Raw genomic sequence first — 27,733 nt, 5'->3', positions numbered from 1 at the left:
ACGCAGAGAACCTGAGCTCCCCCCTCACTGCCCTAGAATTAACGGCAAGGAGCAAATCCACAGCATTCCCTCCTCCCTGCGCACCTGCTTCTTGGTGGAGACCACCGGGATCCCTCAGAAAAAGAAAAACTGGGTCCACTAGCTAAATTCTGAGACCCCAGGCACCTTCAGAAGAATCCAGCCTATCGAATACTGGAATTCGTGCTATTCCCTTCCTCTCCAGCCCCCAACTCCACCCCTCACCAAAGTTGGCTAGGAAATGACATGGTTCAATACCCACTGTCAACCTCCGGGGAGAGCCACAGCTCCAGGAGAGGTTCCTCAGCAGCGTCCCTCTCGTTTCTGGATGAAGAAGACCAACAAGTTTTGTCCAGTGTATTTGTTTCTCAGTTCTTGCCTAGGCACTAAAAATAAAATACTAGGTAATTGGAGGCTAATATGGGACCTGATGTCTGTGTGTGTGTGTGTGTGTGTGTGTGCAGTCTGCTGTTGCTGTTTCTTATCTTCTGAGGCTTCATAGAATATTTTTTAAAAATCTATGCTTTGTGGCAGCTCTACGGTGCTTATCTCTGTCTTTGTGTAGATCCCCATACCAATGTCGTTGTCGTGTAGTCTAACCATTGGGAAGGTAGAGGCTGGCAGGGAAGAATTTGCTAAAAGTTCATGGAAAGACCCCTGCAATGAAATCCTAACTGGTTGGTGTACTGTTTTGGTCTGAATTGCCAACCTGCCAACTGATCTATCCCTACTCCTTAAGGACTTAAGACAAGGAATTTTTTTTTTTTTTTTTCATTTCTTGCTTTCTGGTTTCCCTAGTTTGCAGGACTCAAGGTGGACCTAATCTCACCATCTCTTCACCTCTAGCTCCCTGAGATAAGGGTCACACTATTCAGAAGGACACCCCCTTACAGTGGTCTGAGAAGTAACTGTTTCCTGTAGTATTCCCAAAAAGGAGGAAGAGAGAAGTGGTAGCCTGCTTTCTCACACCTCACATCATAACCTGGGATAGAACCCACATATACCCTGCGTGTAGGTGAAATCTGCCTGACTGAATGGGACTCAGACCTACAAACCAGGATCAAGGAGATACCTCCATGAGACCTTAAGGATTTTTACTGCAAAGGGTTTGGGAGGGGAAATTGTCCTAATCACACATTTAACACAGAGGTTAAGCGCTGAAGTAACCCAGATCACCAAATGCAGCTCCTCATCATACTCCTGAATCCTGGGCATTAGCTAAGCTACAGCCAAGTAGTAGATTGTATAAGCCAACCGCCATGATGGGATGAAAAAATGTGCTTTTGCAAAGGGTTTATTAACGGAGGTGGGCATGCTAGTGGATGCTGGCACACGCTTATGATGACTGTAATACTACGCACGAGTTCTGCTGCATGGCCCCACTGAGGAGGCCGTAATAAAATGGTCTTAGGGACACTGTTCCCAAAAGGCCGAAGCCTGAAGATATGGCCATTTATAATTGAATCAGCCTTATATTCCTGAGTCCTCAGTCAACCTGATCAAGATATATGGGGCACCAGCTTGGCTGTCCCTGCTGCCCAGGGTGCATGCGTGCGTGTGTGCTCAGCCTAGCCCTGTGAGCAAGCACTGCCAGCCACAGATCCTGGGAAAGGTGGTAGTAAACCAGAGGATGGTTCAGCCATCCTTCCTTGCAGGGAGGAAACCTGGCAAGATTTGGAAGCTGCAGGGAAACCAAGACAGTTGAAAATTAAACCTATGTGTACTAGATCCTTCCACTTTGATGTTTTGGCCATTTAAATATTATGCCATGAATTTTCTGTGGCAAGGGTAGTCATGGAAATAAGTAAACCCCCTAGATCCTTGATTCAACCCTTTCATTTCTTGAGCAGTGGTTCTCAAAGTGTGGTTCCAGACCAGCAGCGTCAGCAACATTTGGGAACTTACTAGAATGAAATGCTCAACCCCATCCCAGATCTACTGAATCAGAAACTCTAGGGAAAGGGCCCAGAAATACATGTTTTAGCAAGTCCTCTTGCTGATTCTGATGCACACTAAAGTCTGAACTTCTGCTATTTAAAGGGAAAGCCCTTTAATAGAGTATCAGGGTCCCCACACTGAGGGCTTTTAGGGCCCAAAATAAGGTTTTAGCTTATAATTCAGGCTTTAACATTAATTTCAAAGTCACCTTTCTCTTGCTTCTGTTTCTCTTTTTCCTTTTAGTTTTAACAAAGAGAAGGTATGTGTGTTTTTGGACAGAAGTTAGGAGGGTGTTTGCATCTTTCCCAGTTCAGAGAAAAATGTCATGCCTCTGAAATTTCTGCCTGGCAAACTAAGGGGCTTCAACATAAGAAAGCAGTTGGAGGTCTCTTCTACACTGCTCTTCTGCTAGATTATTTGTATCTATTCTGAGCCTTTTCTGATTATGTAATAGGATGGGAAAAGTTAAAAAAAAAAAATCTAATGTGTATTTCCATGACAACGTGTTCTCCCAGCAACATCCTGCTCCTTTATTTGAGTTATAAAGGGCACTGCTGGGCCTGAGAGCCTGGCTAGAGCCTCCTTCCCCAGGCAGCTCACAACTGCAGGGCTCCAGTATCCCAGGAAGGCCCCTGATGCGTGCTCCACTCAGCTCGTAGGAGAGAGTCCTGCACGATGAAGACACAGCACTGGGTACTGAAGTCCCTGGGCTCATCCTTTCTTTTCCCCACAACAGGACCTGAATACAGAACTGCTCACCCAAGGCAATAGAATAAAATCCTTTAAAAAAAACATATCTAAAAAGAGCTTCATATCTTTCCAAACTCGCAGACTAGCTGATGGGGCCATGGAGGAGATGAGGTTATTTAGAACTGGTTTTTGTTTCAAGTTTGTCAGTTTTCCCTGTGAGAGAACGTTTGAGTAGAGCACGAAGAAACAAACAGTAGTAGGAACAGGTCTCCTGAGTTCAGAAACTAAGCATTGGGAGGAAGGACCAAAGCCCGGGGAAAGCAAGTATAAAATAATTGCACTATAATCACCTCCTCAGTCCCCAAAAGGCTGATGATGGGTCCATTGGCCATCTGTGTGGTCTTCCTGCTTCCCTGCCATTTCTCTAAGACTAAAGACAGTAAGATACTAAGGCAAGAGCTCTCCTATCGAAGCCAGTCTCCGTGCTACTGCTGTGCAGTGGCCTCCCACTTCCTAATGTTTTTTGTTTTTGATTTTTCTAACATCTTTAAATGAATTCCAACCCCTGCCAGCTTCCTCCTCACGCCCCCATCCCGTGTTGGGCAGCGCTGTTTATTTGATGGAGTTTGTGTTTCTCAAATGCATGGTGTTCCTCAGGTGGAGGGTGGGCAGAAGTTTTTGCAACACTTTTTTTTTTTTAAGTTATTGGGGGCAAAACCCCAAACCAGGATATGTGTGTGTCTGTGTGTTTATGTTTTTTTCTCATTTGACCCTCTCCTCTTCGAACCTACCCCCTTTTATATCTAATGTAGGAAAGCAAAACCGAATCTGGAAAGCAAACCGTTGTATATAGTTGCGGTAACAATCATGAAGAGAGCTGGGCTATCCCCTCAGTAATTCATATTAAATAACAAATTGGTTAAAAATTCAATTCATGCCAGGGCCAGCTGAAGAGGCCTTCCGCCATCACCAGAGGCCCCCTCATCTGGGCCCTCTGTCCATCAGGCATGTCTCCTCCCAGCAAGACTCATCTGTTCCATGCCATTATGTTTCAATAAAGTTATCTCCTGTATTGTCCACTTGTTCTCTCTAACTCCCTCTCTGCCTGGTTTCTGTCTCCATTTACCTTGTGTCCCCTTGCTTGCTCTGGAAGGTGAGACTAATTGTGGTCATTTGCCTAACCCAGAAGTAAAACCCACCTGCCTGGAAATGTCCAAATCCTACGCAGGAGTCTCTTGACTCCTTTGGTCGTGGGGGGAGGGACCATGCTTGCACATGGCAATTGTGGACACAGCATCCTTCACTAGGACTAAAAACACCCAGCCCCCAAATCGGGCCTCCATCCGCTGCCACAGTGTTTGAAAACACTGCCCTCTGGACTTTCCTAAATTTTCTTCTTGGGGTATAAGTGAGTTAATCTATACAAAAAGAAGCTGTTCTGGCCGGGCGCGGTGGCTCACGCCTGTAATTCTAGCACTCTGGGAGGCCGAGGCGGGTGGATCGCTCGAGGTCAGGAGTTCGAGACCAGCCTGAGCAAGAGCGAGACCCCGTCTCTACTAAAAAAATAGAAAGAAATTATCTGGCCAACTAAAATATATATATACAAAAAATTAGCCGGGCATGGTGGCGCATGCCTGTAGTCCCAGCTACTCGGGAGGCTGAGGCAGTAGGATCGCTTAAGCCCAGGAGTTTGAGGTTGCTGTGAGCTAGACTGACGCCATGGCACTCACTCTAGCCCAGGCAACAGAGTGAGACTCTGTCTCAAAAAAAAAAAAAAAAAAAAAAAAAGAAGCTGTTCTAATGCAGTTTATCTTGTCTTGGCCACCGGAAGAAGGAAAATAAGTCTCACTATTGCCCATGGCAGAAATGCAGGGTCCAAGAAGCAAAATTTTCCCTATGAAATTGTGATAACACAATCCACCTCTGCCTTCCTGTCTTGGGAAGTGAAAAATGTGTTTAGAGCTCTCCTCAAGCCCAGCAATGGGTGTACCTGAGGCAGAAAGAGTGCTTGAGCCAATATCGTGGGACCCTATCTGAAATAAATAAATAAAACTGACAAAGCATTCTTTGGGAAGAATCCTCAGATGAGGTGACTTAAGCTCTAACTGTTAGCAGTTTAGCATCCACAATCTTAGAAGTGACCTAGGAACTGCTAACTGGTTTCCTTTGCCACGTGGGAATGAACCCACTTGGTAAGGGTTCCTGGAAACCATTTCTAAGGCACTAAACCTGAACAGCTTACTAAGAAATACCTCTTCCTCTTTGCTCTTATGTTTATGAATTTTTTGAGTGTTTCTATACCTTGGACCACTTCCTACAACGAGCCCATCAGCCACACCAAACTGCTGTTGCTCCTCCACCCCTTAAATATCCAGCCATAACTTCTCCGGGAGAAAATTCACATATTCCCAGCTGGCAGGACTGGTTCTCAAGTAGTCACATACAGTCACTCTGGAGGAAATGCCCTTTCACGGGCAGGTGCTCTCCCCTGCCCATCCACTTTCCAATTTTGAAGTGGGGCTCACCTAGGCTGGAAAAACCAAGGCCTTTCTAAGGGGACCACCCCCGACTGCTCCGTTCACTTCAGTTTCTTTCCCCCATCTTTGGCTTCCTGAGGCTAAGAGACGAAGAGACTCGCTTGAGCCAACTTTTTTCAGTGTTTGGGGGGAAAATTAGTTTAAAATAGGTGCTACTTCTGGGCAAGGCATGGTGGCTCATGCCTGTAATCCCAGCACTTTGAGAGGCCCAGGAGGGAGGACAGATTGAGGCCAGGAGTTTGAGACCAGCCTAGGCAACATGGCGAGATCCTATCTCTACAAAAAATTTTTTGAAATTAGCCAGGTGCAGCGGAGCAAGCCTCTAGTCCCAGCTATTCGGGAGGCTGAGGCGGGAGGATGGCTTAAGCTCAGGAGTTCGAGATTGCTATGAGCTGTGATCGTGCCACAGCACTTCAGGCGGGGCAGCAGAGCCAGACCCTGTCTCTTTAAAAAAAAAAAAAAAAAAAAAAAAAGCTATTTCTGACCAGACTTCCATCCTTAAAGCTGTCTATATTCATTCCCATCCCTTCTGCTCTTTCTTAACAGTGTCTTATACCTGAAAGATCCATGGATCTAAAGTCATATATCACGGCCTTTATTCCAAGTGAGATTGCTAACTCACTGTGCAACTTTAGAAAAGCTCCCTCTCTCTGGAGCTCAGTTTTCACATAAATCCAAAGTGATCCTTGCCGGCTGGGCGCGGTGGCTCACGCCTGTAATCCTAGCACTCTGGGAGGCCGAGGCGGGAGGTTCACTTGAGGTCAGGCTGAGCAAGAGCGAGACCTGTCTCTACTAAAAATAGAAAATTTAGCCGGGCGTGGTGGCGCGCGCCTGTAGTCCCAGCCACTTGGGAGGCAGAGCGAGGAGGATCGCTTGAGCCCAGGAGTTGGAGGTTGCAATGAGTAATGATGACGTCACTGCACTCCAGCCTGGGCGACAGAACGAGACCTTATCTCAAAAAAACAGAAAAGAAAAGAAAGACAAAGTGATCCTTGCCGAGAAAAGTGCAGTTCTCGTGCAGGGGGCAGGGGGCGCTGTCTCTGGAGGCTTGGACCCATTCCCCGCCCTCCGCCCGCTTCTGTGCGCAGGCGCGGCTTCGTGGATTGGCCGCGCGCGGGAGCCGTCATTCGGTGGCGGGTCCCGGCCGCGGGGCTGGCGGGCTGAGGGGAGAAAAGATGGCGGCAGCGGCGGCGGCTGGTGCGGCCTCCGGGCTGCCGGGTCCCGTGGCACAAGGATTGAAGGAAGCATTGGTGGATACGCTCACCGGGATCCTGTCCCCAGTGCAGGAGGTGCGGGCGGCTGCCGAGGAACAGATTAAGGTGCTGGAGGTGACAGAGGGTGAGTGAGGCGGGACCGTCACGAGGATGGCTCAGCGGCACGATCCGCTGACCGCAGCTCTGGACCGCCAGGGGACCCGGGGAGCCCGAGCCAGTCGGAGATCCGGGCGCCGGAGACTGGAGTAGGAAGCGAGAGGCCGCTGCGGCTGGTGGCCGTGGGAGTCCCGAGCGGGGCGGCGCGCCCGAAGGAGAGGGTCGCGAGGGGCGGAGCCTCGGGGGCGAGGGGAGGGTGGAGACTTGGAAAGAGATGGAGCCGGGCGCTGCGGAGGACGGAGATGGAGCCGGACCTGGCGCTGTTGGCGGAGCGCGGTCTGGGACACGTTCTTTGAGTGTACGAACGGGGTCTTTTGACGTTCTCTGCACCCGCTCGCTGGTGCGAGGGTAGGAGTAGGGGGAGCTGTTAGCAGGAGCGGCGGGAGGGCAGGGCCGTGGGGAGGCGGCTGTCGCAGCTTAGGTGCCATCGGACAAGTTTCTGCCTCCGAGTTACTGTAGACCCAGCTCGTGGTCTGTACTCTTCCTGTTTTCCCCGAAATTAAGTTAAATACACGTGCAACTGCTTCACCTTTCGCTGGCCATACTCACCGTTTATTTTCACAATAATTTGTAGTGATTAAATAACTGCCTTTCTGTTCAGGGGAACTGATCATCCCTTGCTTTTGATTCTTTGTCCCCATCATCTTACCGTGTGCTTCGAAGTGATGGTGAAGAAAATAAACTGTCGGTTTGAGAGTTTTTTGTCAGTTTCTATCTGAGTGAGCCTTTCAGCATGCCCAGTATAGTCACTCTACAAAGAACAATTTAATCCTGAAACTGAAGGAGGGAAAATCTTCTTGGTCTTTGTGTAAGAAATGTATCGGGTTTGGGCTTATTGCTAGAACTCCAAATCCTCAGAATCCCCCAGCTCAGCAGAATATTTCCACCGTTCCTTAAAGACCTCTTCAGAGCTATGGGACATTGTCCATGGTCTGAGCACGCAGAGCCTTGAGTTAACTCTCAGATTCATTTTTATTGAGAAGAATTTTTTTAAATCTCCTTTAAATTGAGTTTTATTTTCTCCCACAATATAAAAGAGCTGTTGAAGACAAATTTCCTTCTGTTGGAAGTATGTTGTGATTTGGGATCTTACAGGTTAAAGACCATTTTGAAGGCCCAGTTGGAATTGCCATTGTTTTATAAAATATCAGACCCTACAAGAGGAGGAACCACTGGATAAGAGAAAGTTGTTTGAGAACCGTGCATAAACTAGTTTTTCTAGGCTCCTAGGTAAAATTCCTTTATTCACGTTAATGTCTCTGTCTCCTTTGGGTATGAGGAGGAGTGACAAAGCAAAGGAAACTCATCATGTTCAGGTTGCTACTTGAATAAAGTTGGGTGTCTGATGCACATTGATCCTAGTTAAACCTTGCCTGGGTGATACGCAGCGTTCCTGGTGCCTCAAGTGCGTGTCTGGCACCTTTTTTATGCAAGGCGAACCTTCAGTCATGTTTAAACTGTCCAACAGCAGCTCTGCTTTAGCTCTGATATCTTCAACTCTTGCCAAATGCCATGGTGTCATCCAGCCAATGTCAGTTATAAACTTCTTGGGGTCTTTTTGAAGCTCTGGTCTTTCACTTTCTTCATTTTTGGAGGTCTTGAGTGAAATTTTAAATTTCGGAAGTACAGACTTTTGATCTAGGCCACTGGTGAGAAATAGATTGACTCCCCTTCGTTCCCTGTGGCCCCATAATTTACTGGTGGTGTGCTGTCGTGCATACTCTGAGAAGTATGGAAAGGCATGGATGCAGTGGCCTGATATTGGTGGTCTAGTAGTAAGGCGTGTGACTCAGGTTTAGGATGTGGCTACAGGGTTGGGTCAAGTCCCTAGAGTTGCGCGCATGCAGTGCTTCCGACCCTTTGGAGGCTATTCATGTCTTTAAAATAGTGTGGCTCCTTGTGTTTATCCCCAACACCATAGAGATTCAACCCCTTCTGTACCTATTTTTCGGTGGGGTATGATGGTCCATTCCTCAGGTATAGTATCCTCTCCTTTCATCCTCTTGTGGCCTTTAACAAGTTGTCTTTGCCATTGAGTCCATTGGGAAGAATACTTCCCATTTTATCGTCTATCTGGATCTCTCAGATGTTTTATGAAAATGGCCTAATAGTTTCTCTCTACCAGCTGTAGCCCTTCTTTACATAGAAACATAGCACCTGGCTTCCCAGGCAGGGTTTAGCCAACTATCTGGCTTGATGAAGCTGGCAGGACATTGTTCCTGCTCATTAGAAGGCCCTGCGGGCCAAGATAAGGGGCCATTCTTGCAAATGAATGAACAGATTACTTTCTACTCCTTTGGAGTTACTTCACATTTTAGTTTTATCCTAGTAGGAGGAACGTTGGTTTCTAGTTCTAGGAAACAATCTTCCTTAAAATTTGAAGTTAATGAGAAATCTAGGAGTTGGTGTCTGTTATTATTTGGTTCTAGTAATGTTTTGATCCTTTTTTGGCCACCCAGGATCAGGTGACAACCAGATCCAGTCCCTGTGTCCTCTCACATAACCTGACTGTCTTTGTGAGCCATTTATTATTGCCTCACATAGAAGACTGGTCCCACCTGGTCCTTTAGATTAACTGGTCTGTTCCGTTTGCCAAAAATGGGTGTCGCCAAGTAATGACCCCAGTCTTGAATATTAAGTGGAAGAACCTCTAATTGGTGGGAAAAGGACACAGGTCAATTGTCAACTCCCTGTTAAAAAAAAAAAAAAGGACAAACAAGAGAGGTTGACATGATGTGACCAAACTGTACTACAAATGGGATTTTAGGAAGCAGTTATCTTAGAAAATGGAGGTTGCTGGTGCCTAAAGTACATCCTGATCGTTTAGTATGCCGACTGATATTTTCTGAAAAGTAACTTGCCTGTAATTAATTATCACATTTTCGAGAATGGGCGCCCATTCTCTTACGTCAAGGAAGCGTGTGTATGTGAGATATCCACCGAATTACAGTGTGTCAATTCGAAAAGGATCCAGATAGGTTGCTCATCAGCTTGGTGTCCTGGGATAATTTTCTTGAGCCCCTATGTTTGCCATTTTCCTTAGTCACTTGGAATCTGGGGGAAACCCAGCAAACCTCAGAACATTTAAAGCCTATTTAGCAGGGCGAATTGGAGAAGGAAACGGTGCCAGTAACCACCTTCTTCAGACAGCACTCGCTCCCATCCTGAATGGAGAACATTGCTTGAAAGTTTGGAAGTTCCCATGCCATACAGTACTTAGCAAGTAATTGTTAGCCTTTCATTTTTCTTAGGAGGAATGAGATTGTGAGTTTGATCAACAGGGTTTGCAGGAATTTAGTTTTACCTAAATAGGGTAAAAGTAAAGCTTTTTGATTTGTTAGAGCATTCTTCTAATTCAATTTTATTTAATAGACAGTGTCGTATCAAGCATTTTATAAACATATTAATGGTAATTAAAAAGACTGGAGAGGTTGTGAACAGCCAAAGATCTCTTACATCAAAGTCTAATATTCTCTCTTCAGCTTCATCAACTCTTTTTTTTTGTCTGACTTATAGTAAGATCATAATCATCTTTTGAGAATGTCAGCTCTTTATTTTTGGTGTATTTATGCTTTACTTTTTTATATCTTAAGAATGAAGTTCTTTCGTTTTTTTTCTTCATTTTTCTCTACTTTTCTCTAAGAATAAGTATCACCCAAATGGTGAAATGAGTTGCTTCCATTCAAAAGCTTTAATTCTCCAGGCCAGCATAGCACAGCCTTTCTTATATAATTAGATACAGACCCTAGATCATGTTCTTCTTTTAGTTTTTTTTTTTTTTTTTTTTTTGCCTATTAGAAATGAAGACATTTCCCCCATCATTTGGCCTTGTCTTGTTCCCAGCAGACAGAGAATATGTTTTCCTTTCCTTCTACCACTATGATGTTGAACTGGGGAGGGGGGAAAGAATTTCTCCCTTACCTTTCCTGGCATTCAGATGCTGCCCAGATACCTGTGTTGATTTCCCCATCTTAGATGCCTAGAGAGATGACCCTGCTGGCTGGCAGTTTGCTTTCTGGTTCTCATGGGCACTTTTCTGGCTCTTTTGCAGTATAGCGTTAACACTGTCCACCTGAGAAGGGCGCCCCTCAAGGATCCAGACGCACTCCTGGGCATGTGGCGGGCACTGAGCCGAGCGGAAGGCGGCCACGCTCGGAAAAAGGCCAGTGGTGGAGTTTTCTTTTTCCTTTCAGCTGTGGTTTTGTGGTGTTTACCAACCCCCATAAGAAGTAGGGGGCTTCTCCAGAGCTCTATTTGAAACTCTGCCCTTCTCCAAACAATCCCTGTTCACGGTTCTTCCCGATAGTTAGTTGACTGTCACAGCACTGCCAAGTCTTATGTCTCTCTAGTGCAGTAGACCCTTCAGACCAGTAGCATGTATTGCTTCTTCCTCTTCTTCTTTTTTTTTTTTTTTTTTGAGAAAGGGCCTTGCTCTGTTCCCTGGCTAGAGTGTAGTGGGGTCATCAGAACTCACTACAAGCTCCTGGGCTCAGGTGATCCTTCTGCCTTAGCCTCCCAAGTAGGTTTGAACTATAGGCATGTGCCATCATGCCTGGCTAATTTTTTTTCTTCTTTGTAGAGATAGGATCTTGCTGTTGCCCAGGCTGGTCTTGAACTCCTGGCCTCAAGCAGTCCTCCTACCTCAGCCTCCCAAAGTGCTAGGATTATAGGCATGAGCCACTGCCCCCAGCCCTATATTTCTTAATGGATTCTTTATTCTCTATACTCTCCTTTGGATTTTCTGTTCTAAGCCAAGTTTTAGTTAGGTAATGTTTTTGCCAGGCTGAGTGAAAGGAGAGAAAGAGGAGAAAGGATAATAAGAGAGGGGAGCAAAAGACTAAAAGTCTAGATTAGAAAATGAAAGAGAGCAAAGGATTTCTTAGAAAGGAAGTCAGAGGTTACCATTTTAGATTGGCGTAAAGGTATTATATAATCAAGAACCTAGAGTCAAGTAAAAACCCAGATTAACAGAATTAAGTCTATCCTGATTTCACCGTAAGAAAAGGAACTAGAGAAATCAAATTTCCTAACAAAATAGCTTTAGAAAGCTAACTTCATATAGCCCTCCTTGGCTTAACCTCATAGATTGAATCTTAGTTTAATCCTAAATGGTTCTTCCCGAGCAAAACAAAATAAAGTGGTTATGTATATCTGTGTCTCTTGTATTTTCCCTGCCTTAATCATCCCAAAGTAAAGCTATTATTTCTCATATTTGCTATAGAAATTATGTTAAAGACACAAATTAGTGAAACTATAAATCCCTCAACATGTGCACACACACACGCACACACAAATACACTAACATACACAAAATTACTTTTTTCTTTTATAGATATACTTAGTTGTATTTCAACAAATATTGTACAGTCTCTGTTAAGTGAAAATCTGTAAATAGGATTTTAACTATTTAACAGAAATCGCCAATGGATAGGAGCAACTGTTTTGATCTGATTTAAAACAAGGCAGAGAACTTTAGGGGTGTTTTCTGGCTTTTCCTTCTTTGCATTAATTTTATAACACAGAATTTACCATCAATACCATACCCAGCACTATCACTCCTTGGAGATAATTCTTCATGTAGCTTTTAAGTAAACTGAAGTTTTGTGGGTGTGGTGCTTCTTTATGGTGATTGACATCCCTGTATTTCTAAGGGGTAGGTGCTCCAGACAGAATAAATTGGGTTAAATAAAATAATAGTTTATGTTTTCCTTCTTACATCCCCCTATAACCTAATGCAAATGAGTTCTTTGAATTTTTGAGGTTTCCAAACCAGAGTTGATCATGTGGTCATCATTTTTGAAACTCTGGGGGCCTGTAGAGAAGAAAATCTATTCTATTCATCCATTCTATTTTAACATTTGTCTTTAGTTAACAGTGATGATATTCTTTGAAGATTTTCTTTCCCATCCAGACTTTTGAGCCTTACATGTTACTCATACTTTCAATCTGTGCTCTTTCATGTGTGAAGGAAATAAACTTACAGAGGAAATCCTTCTTAAAATACTTGTTGTAGTTAGATCCCGTGGTCGACTTAGGTTTCTGGCCCCCACGTGGGTCTTAACCTTCTGATGATCTCTTACTCTCATCATCCCTTACAATCTCAGTGATGTGTGATACAAGGTGTAGTAGAAGTTGGGGTGTAGTCTTTGATAGGTTACCAGACACAATTTATGATTGTATTAAAGTGAAGAGCTCCCAGCTATTGTGACCATCACCAGAATGCTACCTTCTCCTGGCACAGATATGGAAAAAATATATTCATGCTAAGTTTTCCTCTGAAGAGCATAGACTTGAAATTCACTGGTTGATGAGAAAGGACCATACTGAGACAATGTGTGAAGTTTGCCTGGTCTTCATGCTCTAATGATTCTTCTGATTGGTACCAGTGTGGACTAATGGAAAATGCTTGGTTCCTTTCCCTTCTGTGAGCCTCAGTGTTACCCTACATCTGGCAGAGTTATTAGTGCTTTCATTGAAAGAATAGTTGTTCTGATTTGTTTAAGCTTTATAGTCTCAACTCAAGTTTCGGACCCTACTCAGAAAGTCTCATTTTATTCCTCAGTTATCTTTTTCATGCTGTATGATTGAAGGTTTTGTTCATTTTGATTTTGTTTTAGTTTGTCCCTGTGGTGATAATCCAAAAATTGTGCTCTTGCCAGGAACATTAAAAACCCACATCATGGTATCCCATGCAAAAAATATTTTAATAGTGCCTTGAAAGAAAATACTTTATGTCCCAGTTAATTTATGAAAACACCTGTAGATCATTCTGAAGGAAATCATATAAGGCACATCAGAATTGGTTCATTGTGTCCAGGGAGGCCAAGCCTGGGTGAACAGAGACATTCTAAGCGGACTTGAGGCCATGAACTTAGCATCATCCATGAACACACCAAGTATCTGAACTCAAAGTGCAGATGCCCTTACTAATGCTTTTTCTCCTTTCTCTTTCTTTAAATGGATTTCATGTGCATTTTGGAGTGCTTTTTTTTTCCATTAAACTTGAACATTGGTATCCAAGAGATCTTCCTAAACTATTAATGTTTATGACTCATCTATGTTTTAGAGTCAGTTCTGAAAATTGGCTCCTGTATCTTTGGGTCATAGACATCTATTGTTTCTTTTGTTATAAATGGGTTTTATAGACTTAACCAGAGTCTGAACTAGCCAAATTAATCCTAGAAATTAGAATGGACTGCAGTATCTGTAGGGGTGATTCTGTAGGTTTTGAGTGTTTGCCTGTGATTTAATCATTTAATAAATGTTTCAGAATGTGGCTTCTTTTGCAGTAGTCGTACAAAGAAAATCCCCCTTCCTTAAGTGAAGTGACAGGTGCCATAGGAATATATAAAAAACTGCAGCTTAAAACAAGGGCATAGTAACAATGAGTTAAGAATCTAAGAATTCAGTAAAATAGCAGGACATAAAATACAAAAATCAATTAATTTTCATATATACAAACAATAAAGGGTTAGAAGATGTAACAGTTTTAAAAAATACTAAAACCATTTACAGTAGCAACAAAAAAGATTAATTACTTAGGAATAAAGTTAACAGGAAATGTGTAAGACCCTATTAGTGGACATTTTAAACACTTCTGAAAGACTTAAAATTAGATGTGAACAATTGAGAAGTTATACCCTGTCGTTGGATAGGAAAACTCAACATTATAGATGAACTAGACAAGTTGATTCAAAAGTTCATATGGAAATACAAGCTTGGAAGAATAGCTTCAAAAACACTGAAAAAGGAAAACTATGATGGGGACTAGTTCTACCAGACATTTAAACATTGTATATCTATAATTAAAACAAGCAGTGTGGCATTGTACACAAATAGAAAAACAGAACTGTGGAATATGATAGAAAGTCCAGAAATAGACACAAATGTTTATGGAAATTTAGTGTAGATAAAGGTAGTATCTCAAATCACTAGCGGTGACCAGGTACAGTGGCTTATGCCTGCAATCCTAACACTCTGGGAGGGGTAGGCAGGAGGATCGCTTGAGGTAACGAGTTTAAGACCAGCCTGAGCAAGAGTGAGACCCCATCTCTACCAAAAATAGAAAAAATTAACTGGGCGTGGTGGCATGCACCTGTAGTCCCAGCTGCTCGGGAGGCTGAGGCAGGAGGATTGCTTGAGCCCAGAAGTTTGAGGTTGCTGTGAATTATGATGATACCACTGCACTATAGCTGGGGTGACAGAATGAGACTCTGTCTCAAAAAAAAAAAAAAAAAAAAATCACTATGGGTAATGATGTACTTTTAAATAAAGTGTGCTAGGACAACTGTATAGACATTTGGAATTAGATACATATACCAGGTTTTTTAAAATAAGCTCCAAATTGGTTAGGAATCTAAGTGTAAAAAATGAAACCATACAAGTACTAGAAGAAAACATGGATGAATTTCTCTTTAACTCTGACATAGGGAAAGGCATTCTGTGTAACTGTGATTCAAAATCCAGAGTCAGTAAAAGAAAAGATTAATGAATTGACTACATAAATTTTTTTTTTTACAATTTACATGGCAAAAAAAATAAATAAATAAGTAAAAAGACAACAGAGGCATTGCAGTGGCTCACACCCGTAATCGTAGCACTCTAGGCCAAGGTGGGAGGATCATTTGAGCTCAGGAGTTCAAGACCAGCCTAAGCAAAAGTGAGACCCCGTCTCTACTAAAAATAGAAAAAATTAGCTGGATGTGGTGGTGTACACCTGTAGTCTCAGCTATTTGGCAGGCTGAGGCAGGAGGATCACTTGAGCTCAGTTTAAGATTGCACAGTGAGCTGTGACATATATATATATACATCTTAAAAATTGAGGAGCAAAAGACCAAAACTGCATTCAGACATACAAAAATGAAAAATGTTTTAACTTATTTGTGATTAGAAAAATACCAACTAAAACAACATTGAATATCATTTCTCCCCTGCCAGACTGACAAAAATTTTTTAAATATGATAACACATTCTGTTGGCGAGACTTTTTTTTTTTTTTGGAGACAGAGTCTCGCTCTGTTGCCTGGGCTAGAGTGCTGTGGCGTCAGCCTACCTCACAGCAACCTCGAACTCCTGGGCTTAAGCAATCCTCCTGCCTCAGCCTCCCAAGTAGCTGGGATTACAGGCATGCACCACCATGCCCGGCTAATTTTTTCTATATATTTTTAGTTGTCCAGATAATTTCTTTCTATTTTTTAGTAGAGATGGGGTCTCGCTCTTGCTCAGGCTGGTCTCGAACTCCTGACCTCTAGCGATCCTCCTGCCTCGGCCTCCCAGAGTGCTAGGATTATAGGTGTGAGCCACCGTGCCCGGCCACATTACTCTTATACATTACTGATGGGAGCGCAAATTGGTACGGTCCTGGGGGAACCGTACCAGTGCTATTGACCACACCCAATAGCACTACGTATGCACTCAGCTCTTGGCGCACAATCCTACTTCTCAGAATCTACCCTAAAGACATACCTTCAACAATGTGAAAATCCGTTTGCACAGTGTTATCTACTGCAACATAGTTTATAAAACCAAAATATTGGAAGAAACAGAACTGCCCATACGTAGGAGAGTGAATAAATAAAATATGGTACATATACATAATGATACATTATACACCTATAAAAAAGAACAAGGAATCTCTATGAACTGAATTGGAAATCTCAGGATATGATGTTAACTGAAAAAAAGCAAAATGCAAAAGATTATGATACACTACTTATGTAAACAAGAAAGGATGTAAGAAAATGCACATGTATCTGTTCATTTGTGCAAAAGAAATACAGGAAAGAAAAGCAGAAACTTGTTGGTTACCCACATACATGGGGAAGAGTCAGAAAGAAGGGAGTAATGAAAACAAGTTAATAGGGATGAGAAAGAAGCAACACTTCTTGGAATATTCCTTTTTGTGTAGTTTTGACTTAGAATCATAGTCATGTTTTACATACCTAGAAACAAATTAACTAAAATAAAACAATATGGGAGAGAACTCAAAGTGGAATACAAGTAGTAACAATACAAGTTGCACCTAATTGTATTGCAAATGAATAACATGACTATTATTGGGTGATGAGGAAGAAAATAACCTAAGTAACTTTGTAAAGTAATATTTATCAATAGTAAACACTTTGTAAAATAGTGTTATAGTATTTAGTAAAATAGTATTTGACTGCATACTGTAAGCTAAAGACAAAAACAACGATACACACAAAAATTGTACTTCAGTTAATCTGTTTTTCACAAGGGTATAGGTTAATAGTTTTATGCATACTTTATATTTTAAGATTGAACAAAATTTTTTGTAGATAACAAGAGCCAGGTTTATCCCTGTCAAGAAAAGTTACAGGCCGGGCGTGGTGGCTCACGCCTGTAATCCTAGCACTCTGGGAGGCCGAGGTGGGCGGATTGTTTGAGCTCAGGAGTTCGAGACCAGCCTCAGCAAGAGCGAGACCCCACCTCTACTAAAAATAGAAAGAAATTATATGGACAGCTAAAAATATATATAGAAAAAATTAGCCGGGCATGGTGGCGCATGCCTGTAGTCCCAGCTACTCGGGAGGCTGAGACAGGAGGATCGCTTGAGCTCAGGAGTTTGAGGTTGCTGTGAGCTAGGCTGACGCCACGACACTCACTCTAGCCTGGGCAACAGAGTGAGACTCTGTCTCAAAAAAAAAAAAAAAAAAAAGAAAAGTTACAAATAAGGAAACGGGGAAGAGTAGAATGAACCTTGAGGTGTTGGATTGTCATCTGAGGTATCAGTGGGTTGGATGGATGGATGGATGGGTGGGTGGATAGGTGTACTGTATTTCCTAGCTCTGTTCTCTGAGAGAGCCGAGGACTACTGATACCCCAGTAGCAATGAGAATACCTAGTGCTTAGATCTTATTCTCTAAATATCATTCTCCACTAAAAAGCACCAAAGTTCCTTGGAGGAGAAGTTGATTCCAGGGCACAGGATGGCGTAATCTCAAAGTCTTTCTCCCAAGATTTTTATCAATTACAAAGGGAAAAACAATACAGCCGAGAAACCCAGCAGCCCCATCTTTGCCACGTGATCAAGGTTAACATTGCGAGTAATAAAGTTTATCAACATTATGTACTCCCTGATTAGATACACTGAAAAGGACACAGCATCACTTTCTTGTATTCTTGCCAAAAATGCATAACCTCAATCTAACCATGAGGAAACTTCAGTCAAACCCAAATTTGTAACATATTCTACAGAATTACTGATCAGTATTCATCAAAAGTGTTCTGGTCATAAAAGACACATTAGAGGAAAGTAAGGAGACAGGACAACCAAATACAATGTGGGATCCTCGGATCCTGAAACAATAAAGGCAATAAGGAAAAAAACTGGTGAATTTCTTAGTAAGTCTAGTGAGTTAATAATATTGTACCCATGTTGGTTTCCTGGTTTTTGATCACTGACCCATAGTTAGGTAAGAGGAACATGAGTGAAGGATATCCATGAACTCTGTACTGTTAAGCTTCTCTGTAAATCTAAAAATTATTTCCAAAATACCATTTTTAAAAATATGGGCATAGATCATTTTCAGTAGTTTTGTTTTATGGGAGTTTTGTTTGTTGAGTTGGTGTCTCTGTCGCCCAGTGCCTTGGTGTGATCATAGCTCACTGCTGCCTCAAACTCCTGGCCTCAAGCAATCTTCCCGCCTCAGCCTCCAGAGTAGTTAGGATTACAGATGCAAGCCACCACACCTGCCTCATTTTCAGTAGTTTTTAACCTTGTTACTTGGACAAGCTTTGAACGTGAAACATTGTATGTAACAGCTCTTTCTTGATACTAAGTTTTTCCATTGCATAAATAACCTTTTGTTTTGTTTTGTTTTGTTTTGTTTTGTTTTAGAGATGAATGTCTCGCTCTGTCACCCAGGCTGGAGTTCAGTGATGCCATCATAGCTCACTGAAGCCTCAAACTCCTGGGCTCAAGCATTCCTTCCACCTCAGCCTTCTGACCAGCTGGGACTACAGGGATGTGCCACCATGCCCAGCTAATTTTTTTTGAGGCAGGGTCTCACTATGTTGCTCAGGCTAGTCTTGACCTCTTGGCCTCAAGTGATCCCCCTGCCCCAGCCTCCCAAGTAGCTGGGATTTTGGGGATGATCCACTGCGCCTGGCCATAAATACCCTTTATATGGCATTTCCAGTGGATTCCAGTTATGGTAGAACTTTACTGGGAAATTAACTTTAATTACTTAGATAGGAAAGCCAAACAATGTACTAATGATGAACAATAAAAATAATAGCAAAATAACTGACTTTTTTCTTAAAGTTTTTACTACATGGCAGATATTGTGCTAAACACTTTGCATTCATTATATCATTCAATTTCAGAGGACTGCTTGATATATAAATACCAATATTTTTATTTTGTGGGGGAGGAAACTGACCTTTAGAAAGGATAGTTTGGGCTGGGTGTGGTGTCTTATGCCTGTAATCCTAGCATTTTTGGAGGCTGAGTTGGGAGAATTACCTAAGACCAGGAGTTCGAGACCAGCCTGAGCAAGAGTGAGACCCTGTCTCTACAAAAAATAGAAAAATGAGTCAGGCGTGGTGGCGTGCACCCATAGTCCCAGCTACTTGGGAAGCTGAGGCAGGAGGATCACTCAAGCCCAGGAATTTGAGGTTGCACTGAGCTATGATGACCACACTGCGCTCAGAGCAAGACCCTGTGTCAAAAAGAAAAGAAAAGAAAAGAAAGGATAAGGAATTTGCCTGAGGACAGACATGGTAGCTTCAGGATTTGAACCTAAACTTGCCCGAATCTAGAGCCCATGCTCTTAACCACACTAATCTCTAGCTCCCTCCAAATGAGAGCGATGAGCCTATTGTAACCTGTATACCCACCAAAACTGAGCCAGTCTGAAAAACTGCTATTCATTCTCTAGCATAGTGCTGTCTAATAGAAATAAATGAGTCACGTGAAATTTTGAATTCTCTAGTCACTGTATTAAAAAGGTAAAAAGATACATAAAACTAACTGTTAATACTGTATTCCTTTAACCTGATAAATGGAAAATATTCTTTCAACATGTAATTAATACAAAAATTAAGATATTTTACTCTTTGTCTCATACTAAGTTTGAAATGTGATGTGTATTTTACATTTGTAGCCATCTCAAGTCTCTACGTTTCAGGTACTTAGTAGCCATTGTTACTAATGGATACTACATTGAAGAGCCACAGCCTTAGAATGTGAGATGTGAAAATTATGATGTACTCTTGGCTTTACATTCCTCTTCCTGTTTCCACAAATAAATATTTGATAGTTGATTCCTTTGCAAGTACAAATTAGATCTCAATTTTAGGTAAGAGTTGCTTATAACCTCCCAATATGCAGTTCAAGATTATCATTTACATTGTTTATTGGGAACTGTTTATTTGCAACCTTTGTATTTTTTTTTTTTTTTTTTGTTGAGACAGAGTCTCACTTTGTTGCCCAGGCTAGAGTGAGTGCCGTGGCGTCAGCTTAGCTCACAGCAACCTCAAACTCCTGGGCTCAAGCGATCCTACTGCCTCAGCCTCCCGAGTAGCTGGGACTACAGGCATGCGCCACTATGCCCGGCTAATTTTTTCTATATAGATTTTTAGGTGTCCATATAATGTCTTTCTATTTTTAGTAGAGACGGGGTCTCGCTCAGGCTGGTCTCGAACTCCTGACCTTGAGCAATCCACCCGCCTCGGCCTCCCAGAGTGCTAGGATTACAGGCGTGAGCCACCGCGCCCGGCCGCAACCTTTGTATTTTTAAGATTCCAGCTTTTGAAGCCAGGTTTTCTTAGACTTAATCATCTCATATCTGGTAGTACATATCTGGGCAACTCCTGAAATCTCACCTTTTAAATTTTTAATTCCTTACCACATTTATTGTTCTAAGAGGAAGGTGTTACCATCTTGGAAAGGAAGATGGCTGGAAGATGCTATGCAATGATTGGAGAAAGTGAGAGTGTATTGGAACTGTTCACGAGAAGCCATGACCTTCAGACCAACTTGTTTGTCTTATCTGGAGGAATCAATCTTAGCAGTTATCAACTCTTTTATTTTTTTTTTATTTTTTTTTTTTTGTTGAGACAGAGTCTCACTTTGTTGCCCAGGCTAGAGTGAGTGCCGTGGCGTCAGCTTAGCTCACAGCAACCTCAAACTCCTGGGCTCAAGCGATCCTACTGCCTCAGCCTCCCGAGTAGCTGGGACTACAGGCATGCGCCACTATGCCCGGCTAATTTTTTCTATATAGATTTTTAGCTGTCCATATAATGTCTTTCTGTTTTTAGTAGAGACGGGGTCTCGCTCAGGCTGGTCTCGAACTCCTGACCTTGAGCAATCCACCCGCCTCGGCCTCCCAGAGTGCTAGGATTACAGGCGTGAGCCACCGCGCCCGGCCTTATCAACTCTTTTAGAAGCAATGGATCAAGTTCCTTTCTGAAATTTTTCTTGTTGGCATCAGAGTTAGAGCTCAGTAAATTGTTACAGGTTTCTTGGATGCCCTTAGACTCACAATAAAATTTTCCCTTTCAGAATTTGGTGTTCACTTGGCAGAGCTGACTGTGGATCCCCAGGGAGCGCTGGCGATCCGTCAGGTAAGTCCAGACTGGCCCAGTTTGTAAGTAATTTCTCTTTATTTGGTCATGAAACTTTCTGATGGGAAAGAGAAAGAATAAGGCCAATTTATAAATAACGTAGGATTTTGTACCAGATTTAGATATGCCTCAGATGTATCAGGCCATATATATGGTTTTTATGTGTGAAAAAAGCCTTTTTTTTGCTGTACTACTTGGCTTATTCTCTTCACAGCTGGCATCAGTCATCTTGAAACAATATGTGGAGACTCACTGGTGTGCTCAGTCGGAGAAGTTTAGGCCTCCTGAAACTACGGAGAGGGTAAGGACAGGTTCTTGATTAGTCTACCTGAAAAGATTCGAGGGGCCATTTTAAGAGATTGGGCTGTCAACAATCTTTGACAACATGGAGCAATCAAAAGACTAGGCAGAAAAGGACATTGGTGGCTGACATTATGGGCACAGTGCTATAGCTAAGAGAGCTTGAGTATCAGGCTGGCCTGTCTTCAAATTCCAGTTTTGCTTTTTACAAACTCTGAGGTTATAGGGAATGTAGTTAACTCCTAAGCCTCAATTTCCTAAATCTCTAAAATTAGAATTAAAGTACCAACTTCAAAGGGCTGGAGAATTAAATGAAATAATGTTTCTACTTCGTATAGTACTATGTAATCATCCTGGGCCCCAAGAGATTTTGAGGTATAGGTCTAGAGCAACGCCATCCATCAGGACTTTCTACAATTGTGGAAATGTTCTGTATCTGCTGTCCAATATGATAACTACTATATTAATACTAGCTACATATGGCTGTTGAGCACTTAAAATGTGGCTTAGGGCAACTGAGGAACTGAATTTTTAATTTTATTTAATTTTAGTTTTAATTTAAATGGCCGTGTGTAGCTAGTGGTGACCATAATGGACAGCATAAGTGTAGAGATCACAGATGAACTCTCTGAATTCATTTGTCAAGTGTATATGTAGGAGTTTTCTATAAATATGCAGTATCTTGTGCACATGATGTTTTTCCAACATAGTTCCAGATTGGACTGGGCTCTCTGCCAGTCACTTATAACCTGATCTAATGGCAAGTGGACTTTCTCCTCTACAGGCAAAAATTGTTATCCGAGAGCTATTGCCCAATGGATTGAGAGAGTCGATAAGCAAAGTGCGCTCCAGTGTGGCCTATGCCGTGTCAGCCATTGCCCACTGGGATTGGCCTGAAGCCTGGCCCCAGCTCTTCAACCTGCTCATGGAGATGTTGGTGAGCGGAGACTTAAATGCTGTCCATGGAGCCATGCGTGTGCTGACAGGTACCAAAAGCCCTTTCCCCTGGTGCTGGTACTTGGATCCCAGGTGACAGGAGTACTTACATGAAGCTATGTGATAAAATGACCCAAATCAGTGGGAATTGCTACTGATGCCCCTCCTCCCTCCTAGTTTTTACCTCCACATCTACCCTCCAGCTCCATTGGCATTTTCCAGGGGATTAGGTTGGTATAGTATTATTTCAACTACCAAACCTTACCACTTAAGAGTACAGTAATAGCATAGTGATTAAGTATTCAGATTTTGGATTCATATGCTGGCTTCACCATGACCCTTCACTTACCTAACTCTTTGAGCCTGAGTTTCCTTGTATGTAAAATTAAGATGATAATAGTGTCTACCAAATAGAGCTTTTGGTAGTTTAAATGAGCTAATCTTTGTAAAGTGTTTAGTACAATATCTGACGTGGTAAGTGCTCAGTAAATTTTAGTCACTGTAAAAACAAAAAAAAACCTTGCAGGTTAACACAAGTGTGAAAAAAAATTCCAGTCACTGTGATTATCATTTTTGTTATATATTATTTTTCTACTTAGTTCAACTAAGACAAAGTTAAGAATAGTCAAATGAAATTTTTATGGAAATACAAAAAAGAAGATAAAAATAGGTGTACCTATATAATCCTGACCTTCACTTATTAAGTTTAGAGAATAATCTTTTCTTTCTCTTTGTTTTGAGAAGTTGATAAAAAATACTTCACCTTTTAGTTCAAGGAGATTTGGTGGCTCTCCCTTCTAAGCCCGAAATCTATCAATCCCTTCTAGAATTTGCCTTTGAGTATCCTTAAGGATGTCTTGAGTTTCCCACTCCTTTGCAAGTTTTACCCTGTTTCCTATCCCCTAGATGAAGTCACCATTCAGTTTTCCCTTCAAGAAACCCTTACCTGGACTTCAGCCATCTTATACTGGATCTTATAGAAATCATCTTTGCCCTCTGTTCATATAGGTTTGTGGAAGTCGTCCTGAAATTTTTTCTGTTTCTCTATGACCTGTATACTTTTAGCTTGCTGAAATGTATTCTTTGTGAATGCCATTTCTACTTTCTGAATCTCGGTTTACTGAACTTGGTATCTAAGGCCCAATTTTACTAGTCCATGTGATATTAATGGTAGATAATATCAATTCTGTGTCAGAAGCAAATTCTTATTCTCCTTTTGTTTCAAAATCCCCTCTTCCCATGCCCTAGCTGCGTGGGAATTACTCCCTACATATATATATGTGTGTGTGTGTGTGTGTGTGTGTGTGTGTGTTTGGAGACAAAGTCTCACTCTGTTGCCCTGGGCTAAAGTGCAGTGGGGCAGTGGTGTTATCATAGCTCACTGTGACCTCCAACTCCTGGGTTCAAGTGATACTCCTGTGTCAGTCTCCCAAGTAGCTGGGACTATAAGCATGTGCCACCAGGCCTGGCTAATTTTTATTTTTTGTAGAGACAAATTCTTACCATATTCCTCAGGCTGACCTCAAGCAGTCCTCCTGCCTTGGCCTCCCAAAGTGTTGGGATTACAGGCGTGAGCCACTACGCCTGGCCCCACCATGTTCTTATTGATTGCCTGTGCCAAAGTTTGTTTTTAGGTCAGATACAGGGCTGACTTACCAGAAAGATCAAAATATTCCTTGCTCGGATTTTCATTTCCCTGCTTACTTCCCTTGCTTTTCCTTCATAACTTTAATTATTCGGATGACTTCATACACCCTTCTCCATGGAATTGACTTTTTAGGATTCTTTCTTTTTTTTTTTTTTGAGACAGAGTTTTGCTCAATTGCCCTGGGTGAAGTACAGCGGCTTCAGCATAACTCACTGCAACCTCAAACTCCTGGGCTCAAGCTATCCTCCTGCCTCAGCCTCCAGAGTAGCTGGGACCATAGGTGCTCACGACCACGCCCAGCTTATTTTTCTATTTTCTGTAGAGATGGGGTCTCATTTTTGCTCAGGCTTGTCTTGAGCTCCTGAGCTCAAGCAATTCTCCCACCTCGGCTTCCCAGAGTGCTAGGATTACAGCCATGAGCCACCGCGCCCAGCCTTGCAGGATTCTTTGTTTACAACATCATTGTGCCAGGATATCAATTAACAGATATATTTTCTACTAGGGAAAGGAAGCATATTCCTTCCCAGTCTTCCAACACAAAGTTCAGCTGCTTTTTGACAGACCTGGAGAAAAAAGGTGGTTGTACATTTATCCTGATCAGGATGCTGAAGAACCCTCATTGTGTTTGACTAAGGAAATGACTGTTCAATGAGATCACTTTTCTGCCAGCCAGAGGGAAAGAACTGTGGGGAAAATTTGTATCCTTTTGTAATAGAGTGGATAGCAGCCAACCTTCATTCCTAAATAGCTGCTCCGAATATTTTCAAACGAGGGCAAACTGTGCTCTGACAGCAGAAACTCAGGCATGCAGGAAGATAGCAGGATGTTGCTAGATGGACAGGAACCCGTTAGGAGAATGACAATGATTCTCTTCTGGGTTTTTTAAGATACTGTACCATTCTGACTTTAATGAGGCTTCGCATTAGACTTACCTGTTCATAAAAGAGAACTAACTAAAGCTCATGGTGTGGAGGAAATGCAAACATAGCAGCTAAATATGAAAATATTTGGTCTACAAGATACAGCTTTTTCTTCCATCTCAAAGAAGTTTGAACATTCAGGTGTTGCTGGTGTCCCAGACTTTTTCTGACTTGCTGAATGACCTCAGAAAACTTATTTTGTACTTAAACCTGCAAAGTGTTAATAAATTGAGACTACTAGGGATGATTACAGGAGAGCAAGAAAATGCATCTAAGCACTTTATTATTAGAATTGAATTATACTACATTCTTCATAAAACTTGTTATCATTAGTATACCATCTATCATGTTTGTTTGGACTAATTTCCCTGGATTTCTAAATAAAGTAGAACACTCACTCACTGTTCAAAGCTCAGAATTTATTCTTTAGGAGGAAACCACAGCTAGTAAAGAAAACTCAGTCTTGAGGATTTGATCTTCATTTGACTTGTGGGGATTGATACTGCCCAAAATTAACCTTGAAAATGCCAACTTGTATTTCTAGCTGTATAACCTCCTGGAAAATGTCCCAAATGATTAGCTCCATATTTATGGTGATAATGTGGGAAAGCATCAGATAAAGTGAACAGTGATTGGAACTCAAGGGCTTGTATGCTACTGGTTAGTAGCATGAAGTCCAGTGTCCGTTATGTCATCTTGGTGTCCTCTGTGTCATCTTGGTCGGTGCCTTGTGTGTGGTATGTTTGATTTTTTTTTTTTTTTTTAAGTGAAGGGAAAGATATGACCCATATTTCCCTCACCTTCTTCAAGTTCGTTGAACTGTGTATAAGTTGCTTTTTGCCATGTTCATGTAGGAAATCCCTTTCTATTCCAATTAGCAGCAGCCTCTGACTTTTGGGTCAATAAATATCATCCACTGAGAAGAGTAACATACACAGAATGAAGCTGAAGCCTAGTAAGTATGTACATATTTTATTATGTGCATCAAAACAATTGCAAGGAAAATAACTGAAAACAGAATCAAAGGTAAGAGACCTCAAAATTGTATTTGAATGTTGACAGATGGGCACAAACTAAATTAATACAGAATTTTTCAAAGTTTACCTCGTAAGAACTTTTATGAGGTTCTAGTACAGATTTTCTATCTCCATATTATTCTCTTCTCTCTTCTAACAAATAATCAGTAACTCTTGCCACTTTTCCTTCCCCAGGGTGAGACTACAAGGCCAGTGTCTTTACCTGTATGCAATTTGTTTGGGAACTACCACTGAGAAGCAGTTTGGAAAATTTCACACTTAATATCTTTATAAAGCCGTGTTGTGGTTTCTTAACAGTACCACTTTTTTCTTTGTAGAATTCACTCGAGAAGTCACAGACACACAGATGCCGCTTGTTGCTCCTGTCATTCTTCCAGAGATGTATAAGATCTTTACCATGGCCGAGGTATGAAATCTCAGCTCCAAGATTACAGTGAATAAGGGCTGTTCAGGTTCTGGTCAGCCTCCACCTGTGAGGTGGGAGATGATGGTGTTTGCTCCTGATCCCCATACCTAAAGACTAGAACTGACAAAGATCTGGATATGAATCTGAGTTAACCTTAGACTTTCCATTCATAACTACAAGGGCAAGCCTTTGATAAAAGAGTGAAATAGCTGAAATATTTCCTCATATATCCCATACCTTCTGGCATCCTGTAACCCCTCAGTACTTACTGCCTTTATGCTACCTTTAGCCTCTCATTGAGTTACCCCACCTAAGCTTACCTACCTCACCTAATTTTTTTTTTCTTTTTTTTTCTTTGAGACAGAGTCTCACTTTGTCACCTGGACTAGAGTACGGTGGCGTCAGCCTAGCTCACAGCAACCTCAAATTTGTGGGCTCAAGCAATCCTCCTGCCTCAGCCTCCTGAGTACTGGGACTACAGGCACATGCCACGACGCCCAGCTAATTTTTCTATTTTTAGTAGAGACGAGGTCTTGCTCTTGCTCAGGCTGGTCTTGAACTCCTGAGCTCAAGCAATCCTCCCACCTCGGCCTCCCAGAGTAGGATTACAGGCGTGAGCCACCGCGCCCTAGCCAACCTCACCTAAGTAATTGGCAGTAATCTATCACTGCATTACACATAACAGACCCTTAATATAGTGTATATGTATTTGGTTAATGTGCATATGGATGGAGACTCACTCACAATAAGATGTGAATACCTGATGGATAATGTTTTAACCTCCCGATTCCCCTTTGCCCCCAACCAGTGGTCTGCGTTTTAAAAGAAATACATTGACAGTGTTGGGATTGCAAGCACTACCCAGCCTGATATTTTTAATCAAATCAGCCCACAGAGGCATATATATATATATATATATATATATATATATATATGGCTAATTGTAATAAGTTCTAACATTATGATCCTGCTGCCTTCCATTCTCTGAATTATAAAAGTCTGTCTCCTGGACATAAATGAATTACATTTCTCATCTCTCTAAGGGATCCAATCTTGTGTGACGATTGATTAGTTGTAATTTTACTTCTAATCATAGATACACATACACATGCACACTCCAATCTCATGGCTATGCTGTAACCTTTTTCCCAGGTGTATGGTATTCGAACCCGTTCCCGAGCTGTGGAGATTTTTACCACTTGTGCCCATATGATCTGTAACATGGAAGAGCTAGAAAAGGTAAGTGACTTTGGGGGGCAGTAACAGACTTCATGCTTATATGTCTTTATTAATGCCTTATATTGTAGGCAAACCATTGACTGATTTCATGTTAGCACCGAGAAA

The 27,733-nt window shown here is 42.0% G+C and overlaps 1 protein-coding gene across 2 annotated transcripts in view; it reads left to right on the top strand.

Moving 5' to 3' along the window:
* Positions 1-6,329: 6,329 nt before the first annotated feature.
* The window catches only part of IPO9 (importin 9), a 43,654-nt gene continuing 22,250 nt past the window's right edge, over positions 6,330-27,733 (top strand). Inside the window, exons 1-6 of one of the 2 annotated variants that reach the window (XM_069459682.1) lie at positions 6,330-6,521; positions 21,081-21,142; positions 21,357-21,443; positions 22,227-22,428; positions 26,301-26,389; positions 27,542-27,628. In XM_069459682.1, the coding sequence (XP_069315783.1) occupies positions 6,359-6,521; positions 21,081-21,142; positions 21,357-21,443; positions 22,227-22,428; positions 26,301-26,389; positions 27,542-27,628 (690 nt within the window). In that variant the 5' untranslated portion in view covers positions 6,330-6,358. Of the gene's footprint in view, positions 6,522-10,629; positions 10,716-21,080; positions 21,143-21,356; positions 21,444-22,226; positions 22,429-26,300; positions 26,390-27,541; positions 27,629-27,733 lie in introns of those variants that run through there. The other variant, XM_069459683.1, reaches the window with a different exon arrangement.

Source organism: Eulemur rufifrons, chromosome 27, assembly GCF_041146395.1.
Source record: "Eulemur rufifrons isolate Redbay chromosome 27, OSU_ERuf_1, whole genome shotgun sequence".
In the NCBI taxonomy this organism is placed as follows: Eukaryota; Metazoa; Chordata; class Mammalia; order Primates; family Lemuridae; genus Eulemur; species Eulemur rufifrons.
This window is presented reverse-complemented; position numbering and strand designations above follow the sequence as displayed.